Raw genomic sequence first — 22,989 nt, 5'->3', positions numbered from 1 at the left:
CTCTGCTGAGAAAGGTCTGCGTTTTCAGTATCAGCAGCCAGATTAGCAAAACTAAGTAGAAAACCCCCAAAGCTAGTGAGCATTTCTTAGGGAAAAGGCTGTACATTATCTAATCTCATTACAAAGATTTTGCTGGCAGCTTTGCAGAGCAGAAGCAGTACATTTAACTAACTGAATATCATTCACCACGACAGAACTGAGAGAGTAAAAGGGGCACAAAATGCCAGTTGAGACTGGAGGGCATCTATTTGCTCCCAAATGACCAGCTTTTGAAGCAGAACTGTAGCTGCGCTGAGCCACAGGAGCTCTCTGCAGCTAGCATTATCACGTAAAACAAAATCTGTCTTGTTTTGTGCACTCAAGTCAAGTAATTTCTGAAAATGGGGCCGAACAGAGAGTTTGGCTCTTACTCACTAGGGATATGCCAGACTGTAGATGCAGCAGGGCCCCAAATATCTTGTTTGGCAAAGCAGGATCACAAGGTGAATGCAGGGACTTTTCAATTCCATCTACAGAGTTTGGACAGTGGTCGAACGTTTGAGGACATCACAATGCTTGTCATTTTCTAACAGTATCTATCTACAATATACAAATTCACAATGTGTAAATTACAGCTATTGGCGGAAAAGGAAAGGAGACGCGAACCATCATTTCTTCTGACTGCATTACTCAAAATGGCCTGGAGAAAACCGCTTATCTTCCCATCACACCTATAGCTGTCACAAGACTAATGCTATTTCTCCCATTTACTTTCCCGGTTTTGGTCTTGCAGCTTTGAAGTTGATTTTGAAGCACTTTCTGCGGAACTTGAGGCACTGTTACTGCCACTCTGCTTTGATTTTTCATTTGGGATATATAGGTTTTCCATACTGACATCACTAACACAGCTGGGTGAAGGTATGAGATGACAGGGAAAGAAGTCTGCAAGGACAGGGTTTAAAAGTTTCTTTAGCTGTCCTTGAAATTTTTGCATTTTATGTGATGGCATGGTATTTACAACTTTTATCACTGAATTTAAGTATCACAGACCATGTCAGTTTTGAGTTTCAATTTCCACAGAGGCTGACTGCTTGGGGAGTAGGGGTATCCATTAATGATATAACATCTTCTGTGAAAGCTCCACATATTGCTGGCCTATATGCTGTATTTGCATCCGACAGAAGTGTGTGGTAAAGCTTCATTTTTCTAAAGCTCCTCTGAAGGTTTTGTGCTCTACTGATGTGTATTGATCCTAGTAAATCACAGGACTATGAAAAATACAGAGGAGGGCAAGGAGGTGGACTTTCTATTTGCAATTCTGTTCAGAATATAACATATCATATTAGATTTACCAGAAGAAAAGCCTACAAAGTCACAGGGCTTCAGAACAGCAAAACAATGGCATTTCCATGCTGTGTCTGTCTTTCCTTTCTTAAAGCTTTTCAGTTCCATACAAATCACAGGAACACATAGTTTCAGAAGAGGAAAGAGGAGCCATCAGAGAAATAGGGTGCTGGGTTTGGACTGCTGAAGATACAGCTTCTGCTTTTGAGGGCTTTCATGGCTATATTACGGTGCGGTGAGTAGGAATTGTATTTGCAGTTCATTGGCTACCGAACATAAACTTCAGGAAGGTCATTTGTGGTGGCCCTTGGGGGTATCTGCACCATGCGGCGGACATGACAGAGATCCCACGCTTGTTCTGAGCCTGCTGGTGTGGCCCTGCAGCCCCGTGCAGAGACCCTAGCTCAGGACGCAAAACAGCGTAGCTGCGTTGGCTCTCAGTGCGGTGTCACAGACTGAACTTTCAGCTCCTGATTCCGGAGCTAACCAAGGGAAGACTTGCAAGCCTGAGAATGAACACACAGGCACCTTTACAAGGAGTCGTCCAACTTTTTTACATTCCTTCCAGAAAGTTATACAACTACTTTGTATTTTTAAAATGAGACTACTGCTACAATTTCGACTGTGTGGGCTGAAGTACCTGAAAGAGGCATCAACCCTCCACGAGTAGCAGCCTGCATATTACAGTGGAGGAGGACTGGCAGGAGCTGCTGTGGTTCAGACTGACCCCTCCATGCTTTCCCTGAATCTTGCAGGACTGCCACAAAACCACAGAAGAGAGCATTACATTAAAGTGACTGCGCAGAATGTGGCCTGTCCATAGCAGACCACACTGGATTCCTGGAAACCCTGTGCAGTGTGACTTTTCATTTCTCCGTTTGTTTTATAGGGTTGAGTTAGGAACGAGACTTGTTTTAATCAGAAGTTTATCCACCTACTCGTTATTCAGCATGCTCTGCTCTACAACAATTGCACCTAGCTAACGAACGCCAAATAGAGTTTTGTTTGACCTAAGTAAAAAACAAGCGATAAATCAATTGCGTTATATTCACTGTAGGAGCTTTTTATTGGAAGTTAGTGTTCTTCCTCAATCAAAATAGCTGGTAGGAACAACCAGTTCTTTCTAGTCAGCCCCTTGTTTTTATTTTCTCCTATAACCTGCACTAAAAACGTAATGTGAAGCCCTAAATCCTCCGAGTCTTGAAGGCTTTGCAATAAAGCCCCATATGAAGAATATATGTGTATGCTGCGGTGCAGAAATGCAATGCAAGTTTGGACGCTCATCCCGCTGTATGCAGCAGGAGTCGAAAGGTATGTGGGAAAATGTAACGTGCCGGTGACGTGCCAGGGTTTCTAATAGAATAAAATCTTCTGAAACTCCGCTTCCCCTTGAAATCACCATCTGCATCACACTTCATCACGACCCACCACATCATTATCTGCCTCCAGATGCTGCTGGTGAGAAAGCACAGGGAAGAAACCTTAGATGCCATGGGAAGCGTTGTTTTGAGCAGACTTAGCCTTCCTCTGACAGATACTTAAGAGATTCGTCATTTTTATATTTTGGCAGTATCTGTAATAATGTTTCACTGAACCAAGTACAATTATCTCCAAGCTATGTTTAGGACCTGAAGCACTGATTCTCTGCAAGATGAGCTCTGTAATGCTCATCCTGTAACACTTTAATTTCAATAGGAAAGGGACCAGGTCTTGAATTAGCCCCATGGAGAGCAACACAACAGATATTTAGGTCCTTCCTTAACGATCTCAAGTGTTTCCATATCCTTTAGCACTGCAGTGCACTGGGTAAGGACAGTCACACCCCAATTCCCATTCATCTTCATACAGGTTTTGACAGACCAATGTATTTTGGAACTAGCACTTTCTTCAGACCCTTCCATCACACCAATGTTTCTGTCATCACCTGTCCCCATCTCACCATTCCCTGGGTGCCTGTCTTACTCTCTCTTGGTTGCACGCCTGGAAAGTTCCAATGGATCCAGGGACCAGGTGAGCCCTTACAGTAAGGAGATGAGGTAGCAGAAGCTGGTGCTGCAGCAGGATGTCATCCCCAGTCAGTCCATCAGCTGTGGGCAGAAGCTGATGCCCAGTCAGGTCAATACATGTACTGTGGGGGGACCTCTCCTCTCACTAAGAGTATCAGCCTTGCTCATGCATGGATAACCATGCTTTTCTAGGTAGGGCTGATATAAATAAAGGGCAAGACAACTGCCTTTACTGGCGGAAGCCTGCTTTTGAATTACAAAGTCTGTCATCCAGCCCCTTACTCAGAGCAAGTGCTCATGTTGCCCCAATATACAGCCACTGATTTGAGTCGGAGTAAGTGTCTTTCTAGTTGGTGCCTAAACAATATGATGAAAAGACATCCGTAGACACATAATATGATATTTATTAAGATTTTTTTTTCTCTGGAATAGCCATGGTACTATGATGAAACATTAAGGAGCCTGAGGGACTGTCCCCATACCATTAAAATTTCAGGGTGAGCTTTCCTGATGGCTTTAATGAGTGCAGCACTTTAATGAGTGCAGGACTGAGGCTTAAGAGTTTGATTCTTTAATAGCTGCCTGTAGCTCTGCCACTCAGCCTGGAACTGCATTCAACCTACTGGCAGGAACATGCATAGCTAAACTTTTAATAAAAATACCTATGGATGTTGCTAACTAGCGGCTCCTCTGCCTGTCAAAGGGTAAACAGTGCTTCTGTATCTAGTTTTAAAAGACATTTTAAGTTTTACAAATAGTGGAAAGTAAGGAAGAACAGTGAAATTTCTTTCTAGTTAAATAACAGCTGAAGAGGTTGAAGCATAGCTACTTGTGTAAGATTGGGTATATTAAGACGATAGCAAAGTACCATCTAAATAATGAAGTGCTGATGACTTTTCCTTAGTAAATAGGGTCTTGTGATACGGTTCCAGATATACAATTTCAAAAATAAATTACTACAATTAGTACACAACTATTTATTTATCTCTTATGAAAATGTCCATCCGTCAGCTTCCTTATTGGCAAACTGAGACTTTCCTACATCATGTGTTACACAGCATCCAGACTGGCCTTGAATCTGAATAGATTCACAAAGGAACAGCAGACATTTCAACAGGAGTCTGCATCTGTTCAGTAAGAATTGAGGTATTTCATCGTTTGATGAATTGAGAATTTCATCGTTTCCACCACAAATGGCAAAATCTCTGAAACACTTACGAATCCTAAACGACTATTCCATATGCGTATGTTCCCTGATGTCAGCAGTACTCACGGTAACGTTACTCATGTGTGTAAATGATTCCTGGATTGGGCCTTTAAACAAGATCTGTAACCTTGACAGGTGTCTGTAAGTCCCGTCGCTATTGCTTTGAAAGCGTCGATACCAGCAGTAGTTCCAGTCTTTTCCAGCTATTAAGCCAGAGTTCAACCATAACCCCCCAGCCAGATTTTCGGCCCCCAACAGTTCAGTGTTGCTTTGATCTGGGATTTCGTTTCAAGTTACTGTGATGAGAGGGACAGCTGTGACGCTCTGCCCGGGATTTTAGCTCCTAACAGAAATTCCTAACATTCTTGCGGTGGCCTTTACCTGCAGTTAATGTCTCCCTCTGCTCATCAGTCCCAATGAAACCAAGAGCCCACTGTTTATTAACAACTGCTGAGGGACATCTTAAAGGTAAGATCCGTGTTTCTGTTTCCAGCGATGACCACAGCAGCTGCACGTGTGAACTAATACTACCTGAATCCATGTTTTGATCCGAATACATCTCAAAGCTATTAATGCCATTTAAAAATAAAAAGAAACTAGTAAATAAGGTCTTCAGAGTATGGTTCAAGGCTAATACACTGAGACTAGCATCAAGCTTTTAATTTACCAAACTGCAGCAATACAGTAAGAATATAATATCATGTATACAGCATCCCCTTGTGTAGCAATGGGATAAAAGCTAGTCCAAGAATGATGAAATACAAACCCAAAATGTTTACACTGAAATACATGTAGCACTGAAGATTCTTGTACTAGGGTTATTTTAATGGAAAAAAACATCCTCAAGTTTGTAAGCATTATCAAAACTTTTTGATCTGGAAATGTCACAAGGTATTGCAAGTCTCCTGAAACTGCTGCTCTTCACAGCATGAAACTGCATGTGCTCTAGCAGCCAGGTGACCCGGGAACGTGGAGCAGTGTTTGCTCTTGAGCAAACTGCACAAAAGCACCGGCAAAAGCAGCCACGTTCCACTTGAATTTGCAGGAGATGAAGAGGAGCCTGTGCATGCAACTGCGATTACTATTAATGGATCCAGATATATGGATCCTATTGGTAAATTCCAGCTTAGTGAAGTAAAATTTGGCTGTTGCTTGATTTTTAGTGCCATAATAAATTTTGTGTCCACTTTTAAAAGGTTGTACCACTGTGTGAAGGTCTGGAGCATTCAAAGACTTTTAAAGTTCATGAAATCAACTGTAAATTTGGAAGTAAAGAGTTCAAACTATAAGACAATAAAAAAAGGAAAAGGAGTCAGCAGATCTGTCAGCAGATTAAGACAAGACACAAACTGTGCACTGAGCTGCCACGAGACCCTGCTTATCACTAGGGAAACTATTACTTGTAACTTGCAGATATATCTTGGGTTTAGATTTCCACTGGGCTCTGTTACTGAGAATAATGTAATTGCAGCCAAACTGAAGGCACTGTAAAAGCTAATATAAATAAGCTTTTATCTGATGGCCATTCAAATTGCTGGGAGAAACACTACCTTTAGGCTCTTTACATGAACCATACAAATGGACACTTATTTATTTGATGACTAAATATTACAAGCCAAGTGCTAATAGGCACCATTCATCTTCAACTTCTAGCCTGACTCTGTATGTTGCCTGAATCCAAAGTTATCAGACATTCCACACAATTGAAATAAAACAAAAATATCTGTATGCACCTCTAGGTGATAGTATGTCTAAGTATTAAAGAGCTCTCATCACTAACACTTTTTTTTTCTTAGTTTGTGGTTTAAATTAATCTATAAGCTTTCATACCTGTAAATACGTTTTGGTTCTGCTATTACAGGGATGCTCAGGAACATGAACTATAAACACATACATACATCCTTTGTTGAAGATACACGACCTCTTCCCAACAGATATAATTTACGATGGCTGGACTTTTTTTTTTTTTTTTTTTTTTAAAGAAAGGTTACTCCCAACAAGGTATCTAAACCAGTACTTTACAGAGGATGATGATATATCCAAAGAATTTATCATAAAAGCTTGATGGGGAATTTCAGAATGAATTAAGGATTAAAGGCCTTTGTGCTCCATTTGAAGCTGAGTGCTTTTTAAAATCAGAACCAACACGAACATGTCAATTTGTCTTGAACCCCAAACTTCATTTCCCCATGCAAAGACATTTCCTGGAAACTGGAACATTCTAGACGAGAAAAAAAAAAAAAAAAAGCCCTTTTTCCTTTATGATGAGATGATAAAACCTTTTTTGTTCAAAGCATTTCATTGAACTCTATTTTTTTAACTAGCTGTATGTTTCATAGCAGTTAGCACTCATGTCACAGATGCATTCCTCTAGAGATTCTGCATATATTTCTAAATACAAAGGAGATAGTTTCTCTATTCATCTGAGCAATTTCAAAACATTTCGGAAGAGAAAGAAACTACACCTGAAAAATTCCTCTAGTCAATTCCAATAAATGCTGTGTGTTAGCCTCCAGTTATTTGTTTCACTTCAACTTCAGAGTGGCTAGATAGGGAGGCTTCTAGAAGCCACTTAAAAATGTTCCGATAGTGCGAACAGGCTCCATTTTAAGAAAACCTTTTAGTGGAGATAAATTATTTCTGTAGAAAATAAGAGAAGAGCACAGCAGGGTTCCAAGTGCTAATCAAAGGACACAGTGCTTCAAGAAAACATTCTTTCCAAACAAATTGTTGGAGAACTGCAATAGTCCAGGCTGTACTGCAATTACTGCAGGAACATGCTCTTTTTTTGTAAGATTTGGGAATTTAATTTCTTCTTGATCCATATGCTCCAAAGCTATAAAACTCAGAAGTAATTTTTACAGAGGGATTTTTATTTGGGAAATCATTGTGCTGTCATTTTCTATGCATCATCTGGTGATGTATAACAAATGCCCATCCGAGATATTTTTTTTCCCTGACCTGAGTCTTCCTCTGAATGGAAGAACTTGACACTGGACATTTTCACTGTTGGAAAGAAGAAATCTCCATGGGGCTGGAATTATTTGGTGAAATTTAGTAAGCTGTTTAAGCAAGATGGCTAATCTGGATGATCACAGTAGTCCTCTTCTGAATTTATTTTTTTAATTTGCGAATCTTGTATTTTTTCTTACTCTGGAATGTGGTTTCCAATGAGGTTACAATCAAGATGATCCCTAAACTAAATTCCAGCTATTACTTTGATTTGTAGTTAGGTGGCTACGTTAGGAGAAAGATTAACAGGAATTCTTTGAGATTAAAAACTCTGTAAAGCGTCTGATATATGGGAGCACTTCAAGCTCCAGCAAACTGGAGAGATTTGTTTGGCTCTGAAGGATCCACTGAAAGCAGAAAGCTTTCTGTAAAAGTCTTCTGTAATGGCTTCATTAGTTCAAAGTATGACTGTTTTTCCCACCTACTTGGTTACTGGTATAATAAATGCTTCTACATAAATTCTACAATAGTGCAGCAAACTGTTGGATCCTGCAAGTTCACAGGAGTTTTACTGCTTTCCATGAGCCTACAAACTGAACTGACTGTACTACATAATGCTGTGGCATTACCATTTGTATACTATACATCCAAGAGGGCTGATAGCATATTAAAGACACCTAAAGAGTATCATCACGAAGCCCACTGTGCTATATGCTGTAAAATCACATAATATAATAAAATCCCGGTTCAAAAGAGCTTATAGACCAAGGGTAAAATCACCCTTGCTTAAGGTCCATGTACCATGAACGTCCTGTGTGGGAAGTGCAACGGGATTCCCACAGAGCATTGCCTTTGTACTGACTCCCTGCACAACCGTGAATTTCCTTCAGGGCTTTGACTACATATTCACAGCAGAAATAGCTGTGTTGCCTTAAGACAATACTACCCCACTGGTGGTTGTTACTGTGCGACATTAAGCTGCTAGCGCTAAATTGATGGACCAGTCACGTGAATGCTTTCTAGCCACTTCTGTGCAGAATCAAGTTGTTAGTTCAAAACAGCTCTCAGCAGAATGTGAAGTCAACGAGGATGACTTTGCATTGCAGTTGTTGGGGAACGCTTATCCAATCCATTGACTGATGCAGCTGTGGAGGTGATAATCACAGCTGGAAACGTGATAAGAAACATCTGGAGAGGCAGCACTAACAGCTGAGTTGTTTTTGCAATGAATGAACTCTGTGCACAGAAGACTTGATGTGACATTACCAAGACATTTTAAAATTAGGACACAAATGAAAATTAACACTGAAATTCTACTGAAACTCAGTGTGGTGGCTGTACTGTTGCACCTAGCTCTCTCTTTTCTTAAAAATCCCTCTCCTTATGCTTCTCAAACAGTAGTGCAGTTAATTTGCAGGAGTTGATTTAGTGGCTGTTCACAGGCTATTATCCTTTTGTGTACAAAAAGACATGACATTTCAGAAGCCAATACATGGCACAAACTTACTTTAATGACGTCTTCATCAGAGGATTTGCACTCAACTGATTCAGAGATGTCTGTCACAGCGCTGTTCTCCTCAATGGACACCACTTTGATGGGCACTGCCACTGTTTTTCCCGTGAGAATTGCGGTGTTCAGAATTTCCATGTCCTGTACACAACACAAAGCACAGCACTGTTCAGAGACAGCTGAAGAGATTTCCAAAAGGCAAGCATCAGATCTTCAGCTGGACTTATACTCAAGAAAGATGCAGTTCTCAGCGGCTAATGATCTAATCTCATCTTCAGATAGGTGCAACTTGGTAAAACGCAGTAAAACCCCAATTACATTTTACCTGCTAAATAAACAGTCAGCTGCGTTGCACACTGTTAAATAGGGAGCAAACTGACTGCAGCTAAATTCGGTCCAGGCAGGCACACACCACAGGTAGCTTCTACTTTGTAAGAGACGGGCTTTCCCCAATATTTACTTTCAAAAACATGAGTTCAGAGTTTTTACTAAACCGGATTTGATTGCAATGTTTGGGACAGGATACAAGAGCCACGAAAGTAAAAATATTGTTCTTTGAATCTAAGCCTATTGCAAAGATGGGGCCTCTCTGTGAACTTTGTATCTGGAACTGTTTCAAGATTATTTAATTTCCTTTGATATGGCCAATGAAGCAATGTAAGGAATCCAGAAGGAGTTAGTGATGCTATTAACTGCAGGGAAAATAACAAGGAAATCTGAAGTTTGAACTTGGGTCATGGTGTATAAAAGCCTTCCAATGTGCCATTGATTAAGCTAACTTCTAACTCCTGAACTGTTTCAGCATCACCATATTCCCAAGATTCCCACACAGGAAGAACTCCAAAGTTTTCTCCAACTTTTCAACTTCCAAATCTATAAAGTGAATAAAATATTCAGCAAAATCCTCAGCACTGAAGTCACAAGGACTGCAGCCACTGATGTCAACAGCAGCAAAATGGGGCACTGATACTACTGATACTGTTTTCAATTCATGTTTAGTGAGTTTGAAATCAGATTTTCAGATTTTCTTTTTGTCTTGCAACTTGTTATTTCTCAGGTTCTCTTACAGCTCTCATAAGAATTCCCATCAAACTTAGAAAAAACTGTTAAAAAAGGAACGTTGACTGTTCTAGAAAAGTAAGAACCCTAAATAATTCCTGTCGCATATATGAAAACAAAGCTACCCAACACAGTAAATCAGAGCCAGGTTTATAAATAACATTATCGGAAAGTCTAAGGCCATTCCCAGGATTTTCTAAGGTAGAGACCACCCCCAGCTATCCCCCATACAAACTCTGCTGGGTACATGGCATTTTTGAGCAAGAGCACTGTAGCGAAATAGCGCACGGCATTTGGAGCTTAACTGCTGTCATCCAAACTTGAAGATTTTGTTCCAAAAGCATTTATTTCCATGTACTTGTATTTTGGTAAGTCCATAAACAGATTCAAAGGAGCAGATCTCTCGTTATCTGTGAATAAAGCTCAGTAACAAACCCAGCTACTCTTCTGTCTGCAGACTTCGAAAGCAACATGCATTGAACAACCACTGAACAAGCCGCGTAGGTTCAACAAAAAGCAGGTTCAACATATTTTCTGCTCTGTATTTGGCTACTGCAAGTGTTGTATGTCCTTTGAAATTTATCTTTTGCCTCGATCCCTTAAAGCCTTATTTTTTTGTGACTCTGAGTGTTAAACACTGCAAACTGAGCACTGCAGGGCAAAGGAGCAGCAAGAGAGTTTGTGGAAGTGACAGGACATCTTTTCAGGCTATCTCAGCTCTGCTTTGAAATGATTCGACTCAGATCCAGTTTTTCCTTAGCAACTGATATATATTACTGATAGAGAAATCTAATTTAAAGGGACAGTTTCAGAGGAAGAGAAATCCCATAAACAGAAATGAGTTTCAGATTTAAAACACACTCTGTGGCTTGGGGATTTACCCGTATTTGCATTTAATGGTAATTTATCAAGTTCAAGACACATCAGAAAATCATATACACACCAAACAAAAAAGAAAGAAGCCCTGCACCACTGCCTAGAAGACAAAAAAAAAAAAGAGCTGATTATGCAATGAGGTGAAACTTTTACACCACAAGCAGCAGAGTAAAGTCATCATCCAGGTTTAACTTGCAACAAACTGCCTGAGAGTCACTAGAACTTCCTCCAGCTCAGCTTTGCTCATGCCTGCAGCATTGAGTAATCAGTGGCCTCAACATGAGGTCAAATATTAAGAAAAATAGGAGAGACAGTAAGTAGGAAGCCCAGCAGACAAGACCCCAAAGCACTCGGACCCACATGAGGATCCTGTGCTCCTGATTCCCCAGCCCTGCACATCACCAGGAAAAGACCAGCTCTGGCATTACCCTGGGTGATGGCGAGACTGCCAGTAGTATCGTTCTAAATCCTGTTTGCTGCACCACCAGCCACGGCTGCAGCTAAGCTCCGAGCCTACACCACAGTACTAGGAGAACGCTGGAGGAGAGGATTAAAATCCAGTATCAGAGATCGGGTTTAGAAAAATGGGATGCAATAAAAAATGCAAGTTGCTACTTTTCTGTAGGAACAACTAATCCTATAAATACAGGACAGAAAAGATTCAACAGGAAAAGCTGCTCTCAGAAAAGCATTTGGGGATTATAGTAGACCACAAGCTGAACATAAGTTAGCAACTGCATGCTGCTGTGGTTAAAAAACCAAAACTGAACCAAAGAAAGAACCCTTCTGCAGTAAGTTGTATAAAGACGAGTATCAGCTGTAAGATGTGAGCTATTCCTACTCAACTCAGCAAGGCCTCAGCTAAAGGACTACGTCCAATTTTGAGAACTATACGGCAAGAAAAAACTTTCTCAAGTGAAAAGAAATAAAAAAGAACAAGGAGAATAAATAAAAAACTAGAAAATAAGATACATGAGGAATGATTGAAAGAATTGAGATTGTTGAGCCTAGAAAAAAATATGGGGAAAGATGATTGCTGTCTCCATATATGTAACAGTCTTCCAAATATGAGGAATAATAAACTATTTTCCATGTTCATGGACAGGGCCTGAAGTCATGGGCTATAGCTGCAACAAGGAAGATTTGTCTGACTTTAAGACAATCTTCATTATCAAAATAATGACAGAGAATTGATGGAATTGGTTGTCTGGGGCAGAAGAAAATGCACAGTCTAGCCTAAGAGATCTTTGAAGAACAGGTTATACATCATTCAGAAATAACATAGGTTCTTTGAGTCAGGTAGAACAGGAAAGAGAGCAGATGACCTCTTGTGGTTCACACAATTGTTTATGTTGGAAAAAACCTTTAGGATCATCAAGTTCACCACTAAACCATGTCCCTAAGCACCACATCTCCACACCTTTTAAATACCTCCAGGGATGGGGACTCAACCACTTCCCTGAGCAGCCTGTTCTGGTGCTCGACAACCCTCTCGGTGAAGAAATTCTTCCTAATAGCCAATCTAAACCTCCCCTGGTGCAACTTGAGGCCATTTAATCTTGTCCTATCACTTGTTACTTGGCAGAAGAGACCAACACCCACCTCACTACAACCTCCTTTCAGGCAGTTGTAGAGAGCGATCAGGTCTCCCCTCAGCCTCCTCTTCTCCAGGCTGAACACCCCCAGCTCCCTCAGCCGCTCCCCATCAGCCCGGTGCTCCAGACCCTTCCCCAGCTTCGTTGCCCTTCTCTGGACACGCTCCAGCACCTCAGTGTCCTTCTTGCCGTGCGGGGCCCAAAACTGCACACAGTATTTGAGGTGCAGCCTCACCAGTGCTGAGTACAGGGGGATGATCACTGCCCTGCTTCTGCTGGCCACACTGTTCCTGATACAAGCCAGGATGCTGTTGGCCTTCTTGGCCACCTGGGCACACTGCCGGATCATATTCAGCCGGCTGTCGACCAACACCCCCAGGTCCTTTTCCAACCGGCAGCTTTCCAGCCACCCTTCCCCAAGCCTGTAGCGTTGCATGGGGCTGTTGTGACCCACGTGCAGGACCCAGCACTTGGCCTTGTTGAACCTCCTACAGTTGGCCTTGGCCCATTGATCCAGCCTGTCCAGGTCCCTCTGTAGAGCCTTCCTACCCTCAAGCAGATCAACACTCCCGCCCAACTTGGTGTCATCTGCAAACTTACTGAGGGTGCACTTGATCCCCTCTGATCCAGATCATTGATAAAGATATTAAACAGAGCTGGCCCCAGTACTGAGCCCTGAGGAACACCGCTCGTGACCAGCCGCCAACTGGATTTAACCCCATTCACCACTACTCTTTAGGCCCAGACATCCAACCAGATTTTTACCCAGCGAAGAGTACACCCATCCAAGCCATGTTCTCTCCACCCCTGTGTCTTAGTAGTCTCCAATTTTTCATAATTGAAAGATAACACAATACCCTGTGTATCCTGTATTCTAAATAACACTATTCTGCTTCACCTATCTCAAATAATATGATCCTTCCTCACTGGACAAAAGAAAATGATCTATACCTTTAAAATGGAAAAGCCTGACAAGCAAATGTGACTGATATTGCTGCTTTCTGAACTATATAGTGCAGAAGTGATATACCAATTGTTAAGTAATAATCTGTCACTTCTGTTTCTCTTTTTCTAATAGGTCATTATCGGTGGTTTTGAATTCTAAGTGGCTTTGATATAAAGCCATTATCACAAAGGTTAAAAAACCTTCTGAAATTTCCCAAGACCTTTCTGGAGAGAAGACAGAAAATTCGGCTACTGGCACATTACCAGCAATTAGAAACCTCAATCTTCTGCCCTTAGCTAATGGTTTTATTAAAGGAAGTAGTGGGCATCTGAATGAATTTATTTTGATTAATTACCTCAGAGATGCATCTGCCCCCAAAACTGTAAAAGGCATCATTGGTCACGATAAAGGGCTACTGAAATTTTACATCCCTTCTCTGTAGCCCAATATGAACTTCAGGAATTTCGTATCATTATGTGCACAAAGGAGATGGAAACATATTGTAGATATTATCTAATGGCTTCATAGCCAGCACCACTACAATCATTAGAGATCCTCAGCGTTGGGAAGCAACTGGTAGTCACCTAGCTACAGCTTTGAGCAGAGACGGAAACCTTCGTATTTCATCTCCACTGAAAGCAGTCATAACTCATTGGTATTACACAGATAAAGAAATACTGAAGTATAAGCAATTAATATATTACACACACAGTTAAAAGGAATTTTCAAATCTGCCACTTCCCTTAGTCTGTAAGTGCCCTATGCTCTTCACCCGTGATATTAAAAAAAAGAAAACAAAAACAAAACCCCAAAAAACAAAACAAAGAACCAAGTCTTGGTTCTATTGTCTTTTTGTTTAGAGCTAGAATAGAAAAATGTGTCCCCTATATGGAATAGCCTTATGGCACAACTTCTGCCTCCTCTGTGTTTCCTTTATATTGCTGCAATAAAGCCAAAGGCTTTAATGTAACAGAGAATTGACCCATCGTCTGCGCCCACACACAAGCTGTTAGGCAGAAAACTCTAAATAATGTATGAAAGGATCCATGGCCCGAGACTCCTCAAAAGCTGAACCGAAACTCATAAAAATAAAAGGAGCTTAAATAGAACTCTGTGGGTCTGTCTGCTCTGCAACGCTGAGCACTCTGAACGTGCGCCACAGACAAGGGGGCTCTGATTCAGCACCCGATCCCATTTCCTCTTGCGTGCTGCCACCTCCTGTAATACCCTTGCTTATCCACTGACAAGCAGAAATACTGGTTGAATCTTTAAGGATGTGTCAAGCAATATTAAGAAAACAATTGTTCTCACATCAGAACAGAAAATACGATAGCTGGTATAGGTGGTGATGTTTATGTTTTCTTTTTAAACACAATATACTATCCTGTTTACAAGCTAATTTGGGAGCATACAAACAAGATTACTAAGAAACCTTTAGAGAGACTAAGAACTCATTTAAAATGTAGGTGCTTTTCAACATCACAATATCTTGGCCATTTCCACATTCTTTAATTTTTAAAATCCCCCAAGAACTAATCTACTTTCTGTGCAGGCAGCAACTAAAGTTTTAAAATCAAATTTATTTTGTGTGGCAAAAGACTGAAAGCATCTGATAGCAATGTTTGGATTTGTTCCCAATAAATTAAAAAATGGGGATAGTAGCATAAAATAAATTAAGAAAACGGAAAGAGGATGAGCTATAAGTAAGCATCAATATCCACATTGGAAAGAAGTTTCTGTAAGTGTATTACAAACTCTAAAAAAGCAAGGGTTGTCATTTCCAAAGTCGAAATGGAGAACTACACATAAAATTCTCATTGACACAGAAGGGAGATCTGAGCTCTGAACTTCTTTGCAAGCCTCAAACTGTCTTTGCAGCGCAATGACCAAATCCCAACGACATCTGACTGATATTGCAGAGATGGAGTTAGTTTTCTTGTATGAAAAACTACCTACAAACTCCCAATTAGGATGGTTCTTTCCCCTTACCAGGGCATCCCTTCAGTGAATACAGCATATGAAGGAAATCATTACTATTTAAACATATTTAATTAACAAACAGTAGCATTAAGGAACATTTTTTCTCATTCATCTAATAGTTAGAGGAAGACTCTAGCAGTTAGACATAAGGCTCCAATCAAAGGAGATATTCAAAAGCAAACCACTGAATTGTGTGCATAAGAAATTACTTTAAAAATGTAGAAGTTTTAACTTCAAGCTAGTTCTCATAAACAGAACAGAGTGAATGCCTTTACTCAACATTGCATTTTCATTATCCACTAACAAAAGGTCTACTCTTTCCCAGCCCAGACAGTATCTTGTGCTCAAATCAGCACTACTTTTCCTTGCTCAAAACCCCAAACTTTTGCAAAGGACCTGAACCGTCAGACTCTGCATCAAAGACACACAACTGTACCTCCTCTACACAAACCTTCAGCATGCTTCAGTGACTTCAGAAATGAAGCCCTGAGGTCACAACCTGATACTACAGGTAAAGAAAAGTGTCTCTGCTGGCATATGTATGCAGCAAGCATGGTATGAAATCTTCATAGCGCGAGCAACTTCTACCGTTCATCCACCTTCCCCTGATAAACAAAAAAAGTAAGAGGGCTGGGTGGCTTTCACTCCTCTTTATAGCTAAGCACTTGATAAGTTGTGACTCAAGTGCAACTAGTTAGGACAAAGGGGTACTCCCATTCATTTCTCTGCATTCTTGATTTGGGAGGGAAAAAAAAAAAAAAAAAAGATTTAATCAAGAAGCCTACAGGCTGGAACTGGTGAGCTCTATCAGCCCAGTGGTTTGGAACTCCTCTGTGTGCGCCTGTATCAAGTTACCACAGTTACAAATCTTGATACTACATTTGAGTAGACCAGGAAAAGAATTAGTTGGCATTTCAAAGAAAAATGGTGAGATCGGAGTCAGGCAGGGAGTCATACACTACATTATATCGCACTGAGACCTGAGTTCAGTGACACCATTATACAGAATTTGATGCAAGTATCACCACTCTACAGGAAGTCTCTGAGCTTTCCTGCTTGGAGCTGATGTTACGATTCAGAGTACCATAAGCTTTTGTTCATACTCTGGTCTTGGTTACATCCAGGTTAATTCGAATAAAGCCCACTAGAAGTAGTGTTGGTCTAAACATTTCCTTCCACAGCTGCACAATGGTGCTACTTCACAGAAAACTCGGCAGAACTGGTATTCAGAAAAATCAGTACTTTTTTAGAAAGGGAAAATAACATCCATAAAGCTGATATATTCTAGCCAGAGCTGAGAAGAAGCGTGTGCTCACATTTGGTCATTTGAAGTTAGGTAACGCTATGGTTGACTCCGCAAGAATCTCCCATTTTATGCCATCCCTGTTTCAGTCGGGGAACTTCCACCAATATCAGTGGGAGCTCTGTGCAAAGAGCAAGAATACAGAATACGAGCCTTAGTTGCTTGAATTTAGCTGAAGAGCAAACCTTATGTTCATCCAACCTCTCAATTGTAAGAAGGCAAGCATTCAGCCATGACTAATTTAGGAACTAATTCAACATTAAATTGTGGCAGAATGAGGAAGCAAAGTGACAGCTGTTTAATTAAACTCTAAATCCGATTAGATGGTGTTATCAAGAGAAATCCATGGGAGCCTGAGGTCATGAGAATGGTCCTGTTTACAGGCTGAAAATTCTGTAACTGGAATCTCATAGAATGATGTTAATCATAGCTTAGCATTAAGATTTCTCCCTCACACAAACACACTACCTCATGAGTAACAAACCTATGCTGTAGACCTGAAGGAGGGACATAGAAAAGCCAATTATGTTTTAATTTATAAAGAAAGTTTCTTGAAGAAGTTTGTGGAAAAGAGGCAGTTGGCCACTGTCTACCTTAAAATCAAAGCAGAGCTTGTCTTATGGAAAAAGGACAGAAGCAGCAAGCCCTTGCATGCTCTTGACAGCATTTGAATCGGTGGAGACAATGCCTACGCAGGAGAGCTCCAGGAGCTGTACTGTGCTTCCAACTATTGTTCAACCCATCACCCTTGATGAACAGTGACACCTTGGCAACACATTTACAAGAGAAGATGGAGATGTTGGAGATATAAAGTAAACTGCACATACGCCAGTTGCAAACACCATAAATATTCTACTGATGAGCACTAAGTTACGCATCACAAGTTTCCAGGGCATCCTAGTTAGAGTGATGCACAGAGCTGTACTGCACTGCAGACAACTGTTATGCTGATTTGTGAGTCTGGGAACATGACAGTTGTAGATTTGAGTTATTAATACTACTAAGATTACAGCTGATTAACAAAATAACGTTGTTAGGCAGCAGACTGTTCATCTACATAATCCCATGATTAGAAGTAAATTATACATTGTGCTTTCTGCCAACTGCATTCTCTGACGCGCCACATTCACAGACAGTATATAAGAGAAGGGAAAGAAGCTGACATTCCATTTTTAAATTCTTAGCACACGCTTCAGAAGAACAGGAGTGTTTCCACAGACCAAAGAGTTTGCATCATGACTGAGAACCTCCCTGAGGCAAATTCACTCCATGGCAGGCAGTGGGGAAGGGCAAGTGGTCGGATTTTGGTTTGCTCTTTTCTTTCACTCGATTCCAATGCTATTGGCCCATCACATGTAAATCCTGCTCTGCTTCATCCATCAGTTTATAACACAACAACTTTTACTTCACGAGTAATATCACATTGCAAAAGAAATGAGGTAATGCCGTTAAGCAGTAAAACCAAAGGGGGACAACCTGCTCACTTAATAGCACCCCTCAGTATTCAAACACAGATCCAGATGGAATCCAGGTTACTCCATGACTCTAAGGTCCACAAGTGCCGAGGAAAATGTAAAACTAATGAAAAAATGAACAGTGCTGAAAAATTAGGCCATTCAAAATTTATATAAGAAACAGACTTACTCAACAAAAGTTGCCATTTCTGCAGTCTGTTTCTGGTGAGGATAGTAGAACAAAGGACCTCAAAGTTTCTTTTGGATGCTAATTTTTTTCGACACACGACAACACTGTGAGGTATCTTCTCTTTATTAAATCTTTGTTAAATGGCCAACAACGTACATGGCACAAAAATTAAGGACAATACCTGCCCTGAAGAACAAATAATGCAGAAGTCAGGCACAGACAAAACATCACCCATGGAAAGACCCAGAGGTGGACGTTGGCATTGTTCTGTCCCTAGCACGCACAACATTTGTTTGAAGAGCTTGATCAACATGATATTTGTGGGTCTCCAGGAATCTTAAAGAAGGTAAATGGAGGAAATGTGGAAACTGGAACTTAAGGAAGGGATTCAGACTCATATTTCTCACCTCCCAGAAGAGTGGCTTTGACCAGCATCACTACACAGGTAAAGCCCATCAGTGCACAGGCTAGGCTGGGGCCCCTCACCCATTTCTCCTGGCGCTGGACCACTGCAAAGAAAACAGTGGCAGATTCCTGGAGCCAGAAGGAGAGAAAGCAAATGGCATTCAGCTGAGATGGGAAAGTCTCAGGCCCAGCACAATCTTCCCTGTAGTTTTTGTGAACTACGTAATTTATGACAAAGATCTGAGTGTCTTTTCAAAATGGGAACTCGGTGTTCTGCAAGTGTAATGCCTTTTTAATCAATGATCTTGTCTCTGTTTACAGTCTCCATATTGAGTTAAATCTTAATTACTGGCCCCCTACATTAGCAACAGACCGTTCCATTTTCTTCCCTGCTTGTACAGTTTTCAAATAGTCTGCTAGTGGAATTTTTGAGTCCTGATAAATTACGCTCTGCAGACAGAGAAGAGGAATGTAGAATATATTAACAAACAGGGATGCAGAAAAATATCTTTGGATTCTTGGATGACTAATCCACACTTTCCTTGCAGTGAATCTACCTTGTTAGCATTCGAACGTGCAAAAGGGAACATAGCCAATGATTACTTTGATTTAGCAGATGCAGGCTGTATTGCTAAGTGTAATTCTACCATCACTCAAAAGTGAGCATCTCTTTTAAAAAGTAAAAAGAGGCTGGAGAAACTGAACAAAATTAACCATGCCTTTAACTGCTTTGTTCTGTTTACAGTTAGTGATGTAAAATGATGGAAAACATTATAAAGCCATTACTCAGATCTGTGTATTGGTACGAAGGCCACATTGACTTTAGGTCAGGTACAGAGGTCTGGACTCTACCCAGATTATTATGTCAACAGGATCTCACTTCTTATTGCTTGTAATTTTGAATAAAAAAGTAAAATCTTATCAGCATAAACTGTTCCCATGTGCAAAGTCCATAAACAGTATTCTGGCTAACAGAAAAATATGCATAGACAAAGCCTGGTTTATAATAAGGATGAACCCTCCAGAAAGGACAGTGAGAAACATTTTGTTTCAAGCTGCAGGCTAATGAATGCCCTTTCTTCAGAGCTTATGGAAACAGCAATTATACTAGCAGACACAGTAGCTTCCTGTGATCTGTTAAAGAAAGAGGGATAACCAGCCTCTGCCTCTTCATTTCCAATGTGTTTGAAACTAGATGGAATGAAGCAACCTTTTTAGCCAGCAGGTCCAGAAAGGTATAATGCCTCTGAAGGTCCTGTTGCCTCTTCCACTTGTGAACAACTGAGAATCACATTCAGATTTCTTTGAACAAATTTGTTTCAGAAGTAAATATTTACTTTATTGTATTTGTTATACTAAGTTTATCATAGGCAGTTCACAATGCCAATTCAAAACTTGATTTTGGAGCTGCAATAGTTGGCCACAGGCACTGAGACTAACCAAGAAATCTTATTTCCTCTCCCTTGTGGAATCAGAATCCAAGCACTTCCATTAATATTTCTACCAGTAAAGTTCCACTGCCTGAATATTGATGCTACTTGTATTTATTATTTGTACAAAAGCAACCCCATTCTGGCTCCACATGATAGCTGGATGTCAATGTGCTGAGCAGTGACTATAAGAAGAGACTCTTTCTGCACCAAGGAGGAAAAAAGAGCAACCAGAGCAACTGATTCTCAGCACATCTTGGTGAATAACTGATTCTTGTCGTTTTCTGAACAGATCTAGGAATGAGAAAAGTCATTCCCACACCATCTGACACAGTTTGGTTTTGGTTTTCTTGCTAAATAAAATGCTTCAAAAATATTGAAGTGTTCTAGTTCTCTTTCCATTTTATTTTCCAATAATATTTGGGGAAATATATAACCCCAATGTTATATCAAAATAACAACAACAAAACCCCCAAATTATTTATAAAGTATGAACCCCCAAATACCACTTTCACTAAATGGGTCTTGATTTGATCCTTTATGGCTCTTCCAATTTTTTTATATATAAAATCTTTATATTGTTTTATCTTAAAACCTGTCTTTACCCAACATTAAGCAAAGTGAAATGAGAAACGTATGGTCCTTTTCCCACAGAGAGCATGGATTCAGTTAAAGCAATGACTACTTCACTCCTTGGAGAACCTGCATCCTTGGAGGAGCTTAGAAGATTTGGATACCTAAATCGTGAGGGACCAGATTGCCTAATTGCTAAGTATTTTGGAGAGGACTCCCTCCGGCAGCCACAACCAGCATCCCGTCTGCAAGGAAAGAAAGGTCAGATTCCCCCAAGACTGCAAACAAGTGAGTACAGTCTCCCAAACTCCTTCCTTCTGCCTTTCACAAGAACTGTTACACTGCTTGAATCAGGCAGAGTAACATGCTTAGCTCACACATGACAATGTATTACACTTGCATTCAACGCTTTATTTTTAATGAATGAAGTCCTCAAGAAATAATTTCAAACCTTCCCTCCACTCTAAATTACTCCAACAAGATGATCTCATTGATAATCTAACCTCCTAGGTGATGGAAAATGCAATAATAAGGACATGAAATAAAATCAACTGAACATTTGCATGCTTGATTGTGTCTTCCTTTACCATCTTAAAAGCTGTAAATGTGCATAGTTTGTCTTTTTTAAGTGTCTGTCATAATCAATGTGTATCAGCAGTGACTGAGCCTCTGGCTGGGGGCCTCTCTGTTTTGTAGGAGCTGTGACACCAAATTAATTAGGTACAGCTCACTAAAAAGACAAGTATTATGCTAAAGCTGTCTCTATTTCCTGTTGACTAGAGCAGATATGTCAGGATCCAGTGGCCAATATATATTTTCAATGCAAGATGGTATTTCCTGCTGCGTGGAGGAAGAGTCTGTAACTGAAAATGACTTCAAAGGAAACGATTCTGGAACCACTTAAAACATAGAATGAGTTTTAAGGACAACTGCAGGAGATGGGAAGCAGAAGCCCACATTTCATCCTTCTACAACCACTTAAAATATAGAATAAGGACATAAAGGTGACTGGAGAAGATGGGAAGCAGAAGCCCACGTTTTATTTCTCTATACTCAGACATAAGTGAAATAAAAAACCTGATTTTTTAAAAGATGTTATGTGTAACACAGGAAACTACCTGCTCCTCTTTGTGAAATTTCATTCCTTACTTTCAGTATTTTGCTAAATTGACTTGAAATGAAAGCACTTAGATAGGAAACACATTATCTAGAGAGAAAAAATTGTAGTTATGGGTTGAAATGCGAGTGATTACCTGAGATATTCCAACTCCAGCATCATTATTGGTTCTTTTGAGCGTGGAAAATGCAAACGGATGAAAAGCTGTGAAGTGACAGGTTAAAAGCCCTTATTCTGAGACCAACATATTCGAGAACCTTCGCTGTTGTTGTTTCAGAGCATTGCTACTTATGGATATAAGTATACTTACAGATACTTATGAATACACTTACACCTGATGAATACAAGCAATAAACCGTCCTAAGTTCTCTTGAAAACCTATGTTTTTATACATTTTTGCAGGGCATAAATTATACATATTTCATTTATAGTAGACATATGACATCTACAATATATGCTCATACATATAATTTTTTATCTAACAAGCACTCTTAGAAGAGCCACGTGCTTGGATAACAGCGTGGAGAGGAACATATTAAGAGCATTAGTTCAATGACTGTAGCTACTTACAACATTCCCAGGAAAGGATAAATATTTGTTACGGATACCAAAAGCTATGCCAATAAAATGGCCTCAGAAACTGCAACACATTCTATCCTTTCTAATCACAAAAATAGCTTTTCATTTACTCAAACATCTAAGGAATAATTGTCTGAGAAAGCCTTCAGCTATGATGAACACCTCTCATGTTTTCTCCATTGCTGAATGGTCCTATTAAGTTTATCACAGATGGGAGTGGGAATATTGGTAAAGCCTGAATGGGAGAGAAAGGCAAGAGCCACCTGGTGATCTTATAATGGAATAGTTCATGGATGCTTAAGCAGCATGGATGGAGCTATATAATATCTTCTGGCTGAAATAATTTCATGGCTTACATTCTCTTTTGTTGCAAAAAGACTAATATGTGAAATTTGTCAGTTTAAGGGCATTATCTGGGCTCAAGATCCGTCAGTCATTTACTTTCCTTTTTCATGAGTCTGAGGAAGTTCTTTGGAAATGGACC

The 22,989-nt window shown here is 40.2% G+C and overlaps 1 protein-coding gene across 2 annotated transcripts in view; it reads right to left on the bottom strand.

Annotated features, from left to right (window-relative positions):
- The window catches only part of LOC104036388 (transmembrane protein 132C-like), a 225,807-nt gene that overhangs the window by 19,985 nt on the left and 182,833 nt on the right, over positions 1–22,989 (bottom strand). For both annotated transcript variants that reach the window (XM_075718741.1, XM_075718740.1), the window contains exon 5: positions 8,996–9,139. In XM_075718741.1, the coding sequence (XP_075574856.1) occupies positions 8,996–9,139 (144 nt within the window). The remainder of the gene's footprint in view (positions 1–8,995; positions 9,140–22,989) is intronic.

The sequence above is a fragment of the Pelecanus crispus genome, chromosome 11 (genome assembly GCF_030463565.1).
Source record: "Pelecanus crispus isolate bPelCri1 chromosome 11, bPelCri1.pri, whole genome shotgun sequence".
Taxonomy (NCBI): Eukaryota; Metazoa; Chordata; class Aves; order Pelecaniformes; family Pelecanidae; genus Pelecanus; species Pelecanus crispus.
The sequence above is the reverse complement of the archived record's forward strand: the minus strand, read 5'-3'. Positions and strand labels throughout refer to the sequence as shown.